At 38.5% G+C, this 8,727-nt stretch overlaps 1 protein-coding gene across 1 annotated transcript; it reads left to right on the top strand.

Moving 5' to 3' along the window:
• Positions 1 to 1,262: 1,262 nt before the first annotated feature.
• On the top strand, positions 1,263 to 2,678 carry LOC149499672 (uncharacterized). Its single transcript, XM_089739128.1, has one exon. It carries the CDS (start codon positions 1,607 to 1,609, stop codon positions 2,675 to 2,677), a length of 1,071 nt encoding a protein of 356 aa, XP_089595254.1. The 5' UTR covers positions 1,263 to 1,606; the 3' UTR covers position 2,678.
• The last annotated feature ends 6,049 nt before the right edge of the window (positions 2,679 to 8,727 follow it).

Below are 8,727 nucleotides of genomic sequence, written 5' to 3'. Positions count from 1 at the left end.
ACATACGGCCTGTACGCAGACAGGACGCGCCTCCCATAAAATACTACGGTAATGAAATTGGATCGAGTTTTTTTTTCTTTTTCTTTTTCTTCGACGATCTTTCGGCCGTGCCGTGTCCACGGATTTGTTGGTCTATGGCTAAAGGCCAAGGCGTTTTCACTTCGATCGCTTAACCTTAATACCGCTTTTGATTTTTCATTTCAGAAAATTCTGGAATGATGATGGTGCATCAAGAATATTGCTTAAGAGAAATCATAGTCGTAAAATTGTGAATTCGCGTAATTGTTTACTGGATGAAGAAGAATGAGGTAAGAGGAGTTAATGTTCCAACGAAATGATAATAATTTAATGAGAGTTCAATGAACTTTTTACAAGAAGCTGAGAAACCACATTCAGTAATTCTGTTTCATTTACCCACACCTTTTTTGTTCCCTAAATCTTCGCTGGTAGCCTAAGAGCAATACCGTCTTTACCATAAGGGCACACGGGGCCCGTGCCCAGGGCCCCCCCATTCTCAGGGGGCCCCGAAAGACCGACAATTTCTCTCACACGTTTATTCTCAAAACATTTTTGTCCGGCACAGTACACTTTTTTCACAAATCAGTAATCAGAAGGTATTTACAAGGCATGTTACTGGTGGTAGGACCTCTTGTGAGTTCGCGCGGGTAGGTACCACCGCCCCGCCTATTTCTGCCGTGAAGCAGTAATGCGTTTCGGTTTGAAGAGTGGGGCAGCCGTTGTAACTATACTGAGACCTTAGAACTTATATCTCAAGGTATGTGGCGCGTTTATGTTGTAGATGTCTATGGGTTCCAGTAACCACTTAACACCAGGTGGGCTGTGAGCTCGTTCACCCATGTAAGCTATAAAAAAATAAAATAAAAACAAACAGACAACTTCTTTCCTGGCCGTCTCATAAAGAAGTCCAAGTAGCTATTGACGACTTTTGGTTTTTTTCCTATCGATGAACCAATGACCCAAAGGTACAATATATAATACCATACCACATATTATAATAGCTTCACTTTTTCAAACGATCTTTCAAAATAGTTCAAAAGGATAGACAAAGGTAGTTATGCTCCTCACGTTATTCTTGTCCACCACATCATCAACTGCTCTCTATCAGACGGGCCGTATGATCGCCTACCGTCTGCAATAAAAATGTAATTGCAACAAAAGAAAAGGGTGCGTGTACTTATATACGCGCGTAAGAAGTTATATTATGTTATATACGCGCGTATGAAGTTATGATACATTGTCCGAGTCTTGTGCGAATAACACGATATTTCTTTGTTCTACGGTTTTTTGTAAATATTTCATGCTAAAAGTGGATTGTGCCTACTGTGCTATATATCAAAAGAAAGCTTGTTTATTGGACTACATATTGGTGAAATTAGTTTTCCAAAATACATAAAAACCTGTGAGTAGCAATTGAAAAACTATATTATTATTGAATATTAACGGCCGGCGACCTTGACCTAGGGCAACCCGCGGGCCGCTCGCTGCTACTCACACACGCGCATTTGACCGCGCCACAGACTGAATGCAACCTTAAAGTAAGCGTCCCAAGAGCTTAAACTCTGATATTAGCACATACAAATACGTTATGGCGCCACCGGCAAAGAAAAAATGTTCTGGGTGTAAAGAAAATATTGAAGACCGAAGATTCTTACAATGCTCCAAATGTAGTAGATTGTACGATTTATTGTGCGCAAATGTTCCCGAAACACGGTTCTATAGTACGATGACGGAAGACCATAAAAAGAAATGGATTTGTCAGCTATGCAAGTCGCAACAACCAAAGAGTGATAACACGGATTCACCTGCGCGAACAGGAAGAGATGACGATCACTTTTCCGAGTCAGAGAACAATGTGACATTTCGTAAGAACAGCAATGTGAAAATCTGTCCATGCATTTCAGCTGATGAAATCCGTAAAATCTTCAGAGCCGAGTTCCAAAGTTCAATGAGGCAAATAACCGAAGGAAACATTACTCAACTACAAGAGATGAAGAAAGTTATCGCGGAGTTCAAGGCGTCCATAACTTTCTTTAACGAACAATTTGAAGAAATGAAAAATGAGGCGTCTATTCAGAAAACAATAGTTGAGAACCTACAAAAAGAAAACGAGCAACTAAAGACTAATAATCTCGAAATTACTGCCAAACTGAGGACTTTGGATCAACAAATGAGAGCGGCAAACGTGGAGATACATTGTGTACCGGAATTTAAAACGGAATCATTGATATCAACGGTTAAACAACTTGGTAACGTTATAAACCACCCTGTCCAGGACACTGACCTACAATATTGCTCCAGAATAGCAAAACTAAATCCTGCTAATCCGCGTCCAAGAGCGATCTTAGTGAAGTTCAGCAGCCCCCGCTTCAAGGAATCTTTTCATAAAGCAGCAATACAATATAATAAAAATAACCCCAGTAACCGACTCAATACAGGCCATCTCGGTATCGCAGAAGAAAAGAAGTCAGCTATATTCATAGCAGAGCACCTGACGCCTGAAAATAAACAACTCCATGCAGCAGCACGCGCAAAGGCGAAAGAATTAAACTACATGTTTGTGTGGGTTAGGAACGGACGGATATATATAAGAAAAAATGAGGAAAGCAGTCACATCCCAGTGCTAAATAAAAGTGCGTTAGACAATTTAGCAGTTTAAGTTAGCTTAGTATGTTAATAATTGTGGACTCTAATGCATGTCTTAGTAAATATATGTATCAATAATGGTTACTCATAAAAAAATTAATCATCAAGGATTCAAAACATTTTCGCTTGGACTGTTAAATATACGCTCAATGAATACTGGCTGGGACAAGTTCCAAGAGTCAATGGATACTAATGATCCAGACATTCTTTGTTTATCTGAAACTTGGCTGTACCCTATTACAGATATTGAACCATTTGATTTCGTTAGGAAAGTATATATACAAAGGACATTCACGCTCAAACATAACCTACTCACAACATATATTAATTGTATGTTTAATGCGACACTTTATTTAAGTTCTTGTTCTTTTTCAAGTATAAAAATTATAGTATCTTATCTACTAGGTCTTCCTATATTCTCACGGGCTCTATACTTCAGTCTTTCTTTGCTGGCGAGTAGTCTATTTCGTATTACTTCACTGTCAAAATGGTTGATTTAGATAATTTAAATCATGAACTCGAAGAGCTAGTCATTTCTCACGCTTATAAATGTCCTTCTCAGCATTGTGATAGGTACTTGAACCCGCACTCAAAGTCTCTTACGATTATACATATGAATATCAGAAGCATACACAAAAATTTTGACGAATTTTATGTGCTCTTGAGCTCCTTTAGCTTTGTACATGATATTCTTGTGCTGTCGGAGTGTTGGTTGATGAATACTGTACACTTACCAAAACTTGACGGCTTTATCTCATATTCATCGAAAAACGCGAGGAACCAAAATGAAGGGGTGGTTATATATGTAAGAAACACTCTGAAACATGTTATTTTAGAACCATCTTTCACCGATGCCAATTGTTTAATATGTAAAGTTGATGATGAACTTGCTATCATTGGATTGTACAGATCACCTTCTTATAAAAACACAGACAATTTTATTCTTAGCCTAAATAATGCTCTTTTAAATTTATCTTCTTTTAAACATATCGTCATCATTGGTGACGTCAACATTGACATCAAGGCCCATAATAAAGATCCTCATTCGCACGAGTATTTGAACACAACTGCATCTCATGGACTTCTACCTGGTCATTTGTTTCCCACGAGAGCAGATAGTTGTCTGGACCACGTACTCATAAAGTCGAGCCTGGAGTCTACGACTCTTGTCACAGACTCCACTATAACTGATCATTATTCTATAATTTTTAACTTAAACTTCCAACCTATGAGACGGCTCGTTAACAAAATTGGTACTAAAATAGATTATCCTACGCTAATTGCTGAACTAAAAGTGTACGATTTTTCAGAAATCTACACCTCTCATGATGTTAACCTGGCTACGGATCTATTTTTAAACAAACTTATCTCGCTGCTTCAAACACACACAATATCTTTTGTAATCCCATGTAGATTAAGAACTATAAAACCCTGGGTAACCACAGGCTTAGTAAGATGCATGCGTAATCGTGATAACATGCACAAAAGTGTAAAAGCAAATCCCAATAACCTCATTCTTGTCCAGACTTACAAAAGATACCGCAATTTCTGCAATGATCTACTTAAAAGGCTGAGGAGAGAGTTTGAGAGATCAGAGTTTAATAAAGTAAAAAATAACCCAAAAAAGACCTGGAAGCTAATTAAGAGTATCACTCAAACTGGAAAAGAAACTATTCCGCCTCTAGAGCTTCTTAATAATTTTAGTGATAGCCAGGTCTCCATTAACTCAGTTAACTCCTACTTTTCAAATATTGGGAAAAAGCTTGCTAGTAAAATAATTCATGCTTCGGTTACTGAAACCACTGTTCCCAAGTTGACATATTCTCAACTGAATTCAATGGTTCTGCCGGGAGTATCCGAACAGGAAGTCATTGACGTAATACGTTGCCTTCGTGGTGACTGTGCTTCTGGTTGGGATGGTATACCCCCTAAGTTATTCAAGCTCGCCTGTCCTGCGTTAGCCCCAGTAATTACCTACGTTTGTAACCTCGCTATTGAATCCGGAAAATTTCCCAACTCACTCAAAAAGGCAATTGTCCATCCAATATACAAGAGTGGGGACAGAGACAGTGTTAACAATTATAGACCGATTTCAGTGTTGCCAACTTTATCGAAGGTTCTGGAAAAAATTCTGAATAAAGCATTGAGTGGCTTTTTAGATTCCAATAAAATAATTTCAGATTATCAGTTTGGATTTAGAAAGAACATTTCCACTGAAGATGCGGTAAGTTCGCTAGTTAAGCACACTGTTGCGGAAATTGAACGCAAACAAAAGTGTCTTGGTATCTTTCTAGATCTGTCTAAGGCATTTGACACTGTCTGTGTCCCTCTTCTGATCAATAAATTGGAAGTTCTGGGAGTCAGAGGTAACGTTCTGTCTCTTTTCCGCGACTATTTGTCAAATCGTACACAATGTACCAAGATCGGCCCTCATATAAGCAAGCCGGAGCAAATTGAGTACGGGGTTCCGCAGGGCAGTATTCTTGGGCCCACTTTGTTCCTGCTCTATGTAAACGATCTTTCTAGTCAATCTTACCCCTACTGTCGTCTCTTTGCATATGCTGATGATACAGCACTTATAGTTTCAGGCAACACGTGGGTAGAGGCAATTGAGAATGCTGAGTTTGCAATGAACCAGACGATGACATGGCTGAACCGCAACCTATTAACTCTAAACATTGACAAAACCAAATTTTTAACATTTGCAAGCAGAAAATCTGTCCAACCCCCGCGTGATTCCATTACTCTCAAGGCCCATGTATGTAATGGACGATATTCCGCATGTAATTGCTCGGAGATTGCTAGGACTGATAATATCAGATACTTGGGGGTGTTGGTGGATAGCTGTTTCAATTGGTATGATCAACTGGAACTTGTGACGACGCGCATTCGAAGTTTAATTTTTATTTTTAAAAAGCTAAGAGGCTCGGCAGATAAGCAAATATTGCTTACCGTATACACTTCCCTTTGCGAGTCGCTTATAACTTATTGCATCCCTATTTGGGGATGTGCCTGCAAGACAAAGTTTATTAATATCGAACGAGCGCAAAGGGCAGTGCTTAAGGTGATGCTGGGGAAGCCTTTTGGGTACTCTACTAGACAACTGTATCGTGACGCAGGAGTGCTGACGGTTAGACAACTGTTTATCCACAGGTCCGTTCTGCGACAGCACTCCGGCCTCCCATCAATGCCAGAAACTTCACTTTCCACGAGGAGACGAAAACCGGCCTTTGACACTATTGTTTGTAGGACGGAATTTGCCAGACGACAGATTTATTCGTCAGGTAGCAGAATTTATAATAAAGTAAATATATCTCAGCAGATAGATGGCTTAAATAGGTATGACGTTAAAAATAATCTGAAGTTTTGGCTCTTAAACTTAGATTATTTTGAAACAGAACAAGTCGTGTTGTAAAAATGTATAATGATGTATATATAGTATGATATACTGTTGATTTATTGTAGCTAATTTTAAATTAATATTTTATATAATAATATATAATATAATACATAATAATATTTTATACTTTATTGTATGACACACATACACACACACACAAACACACTAACACACATAAACTCACACACACACACACACACGCACGTACTATATTCTTACAGATCGTTCTTCCTGGTTAACTTACTTTACCTGGTGACCTAGCACTGAACCACTGACTTTTGTAACACAGGTTTTTCCTAGCATAAAAGTCAGGGAATATTGTTATTGTATACCTCATAAAAAAGCCATGTATATTATTATACTAGTGTTAAGTATTTTTGTACGTGTTTGTATTTTAAGAGGCTTGAATAAATATTATTATTATTATTATTATTATTATTATTATTATTATATTTTATTTTTATTAAGTTTATTTCTTTTTTTTTTTATTTAAATTTTAATCAATTTAAAAAAAAAAACGATTAAACAACATCCTCAAACACGCATATTGGACATACCTTTTCTTGACATCGTATAAATTCGGTAATTCTCGGTACGGTTCGGAAAGTTCACCTGCGGCTATATTCAGACTCGCCAAGTTACGTCGGTCGTATTGTAATGAGCGATTTAGTGGGCAACTTCATTCTGTTAATTTTGTGTCACGGTGCGCGCGCATCGTAAAATTTCACTCTCATCAATTTTTCATAACGCGCCTTAAGAAGTATAACTTCAAAAAAGAATTGTGTCACGTCAAATCTCTTAACACTTAAACCAAGCCCAAACTAGAGATGTCTCTATAAACATTTTACGAAAATTAACTAAACATCATTTATTTACATATGTATTAGTTTGAATTCAAATAAAACGCTTCGAACTCGAATCAGTCGCGAGTTCAAGTTAAATTAATCGAATAGAGCTTACTTTTTACTTTTTAAATCGCTATGCCCTTCATGCACTAAACGTTGACCTTAAATTTCAACATAAGATGTTTTTTACCTCACGGATTGTAATTGGTGGTTACCTTTTGGCCTTGAAACATGAGTTCGAAGCGTTGATCGACCATCATGGATTATTACTAAGGCTATCCTGCCGACATAATAATTCACGTCCGTGGCAATTCTTGCGCGCTGGCATCCACAATTTTCGACATATATTTTGAAAATCTTTAGTCTTGGTAGTGGCTATGTCCTGACATTGTTGAGTCCGTGAGATGAGATTTTTTTTGCCGCATACTGTCTTTTGGAACGAACTTCCCTCGCCAGTATTTTTGAGCGCTATGACATTCTTCAAATGGAACTTAAGAAGTACTTGGCGATAGATAGTTATTTCTCTTTTTTTTTCTTACCTAAACTGATGGCCTTGAGAGACTATGTCAGGGTAACCGGGCGAGTAGGTGAGCTCATGGGGCTCAAACCGGGAGTGTTGCTAACACTGCCCTTAGCGAGAACAGAATCTACCACCGGATCGGAAACGCGACCCACTGAGAAGATCCGGCGAGAAACTCAGTGGGATGTGTCTATGAGTTAGTTTACTCGCCGAGCCCTTTGTCGCAAGCGACGGGTTCGGCGTGGACGGTGAACGGTGCCTGAGGTACCTAAAAGCACCGTTAATGGTTCGGGAGGATCCGTAATGACGTGTTTAGGGCGTTATTTCTAACGCATCAATACTAAAAATAACCCGATCAAAATTTTATAATTTACTCACGTTTTTAGCATGATATGCAATGGAACACGGTTAAAAATTAAAAGACGCGTGAGGTCAACGTTCTCGGGGAAACGCGGAGGGCAATCAACTGACTTTGCGTTCTATTGCGCGCTCACAAAATACGGTACTATCAAAACGACGAAAATGCTTTTAAATGCTTAAATTTTTCGGTTTACTTTGAATTCGTGCTTAAACCTGTCTCAATTCCAATGCGCGCCCTTTACTGCAAGTAACAGTTGAAGACAATAAACAATTGACCGAAATTCAAAATTCAATTGAAAGCTAAATGCAAAGCAAACTAAGATCCCTTCCCGAAGTCAAACCTTAACTTTTCGTGTTTGTACTTAAAAGCTTTTGTAATCTAAACGAGTACTTTGAATTGTTTAAACCTGGAATCATAATTAAACGGCGAGAACGTGCAAATCGATTGGAAGAACTTACTAAGAAGATTATTTAGCACGATGAGGATTTTTTATCACAGTAGCAAATGAGATCGTAACTTTTTTTTTATTGCTTAGATGCTTGGACAAGCTCACAGCCCATCTGGTGTTAAGTGGTTACTGGAGCCTATAGACATCTACAACGTAAATGCGCCACCCACCTTGAGATATAAGTTCTAAGTTCTCAGTATAGTTACAACGGCTAGCTTATGCTTAGTGTTGCCTGAAGCCTAAAAATACCACAACTATATCAACTAACACGCTAGGCAGCGACTTGGCTCTGTCTGTCTCATTGTTGAAGTCCATGGGCGACGGTAACCACTCACCATCAGTCTGGCCGTGCTCGTCGGACTACAAGGGCGATAAAAAAAACACTTAACATCTCAACTACTTTTGAGACATAAGACCCATGTCATAATGTATGGCATGACGTCCTAACAAGAAATCAACTAGAATTTAACTCGGAAGTTTGCGCTCCCC

This window comes from Bombyx mandarina, chromosome 28, assembly GCF_030267445.1.
Source record: "Bombyx mandarina strain Sakado chromosome 28, ASM3026744v2".
Lineage (NCBI taxonomy): Eukaryota > Metazoa > Arthropoda > Insecta > Lepidoptera > Bombycidae > Bombyx > Bombyx mandarina.
The sequence above is the reverse complement of the archived record's forward strand: the minus strand, read 5'-3'. Positions and strand labels throughout refer to the sequence as shown.

What these genes read in the sequence shown, in the direction of transcription:
- LOC149499672 (XM_089739128.1), top strand. Translation starts at nt 1,607, where the DNA reads ATGGCGCCACCGGCAAAGAAAAAATGTTCTGGGTGTAAAGAAAATATT.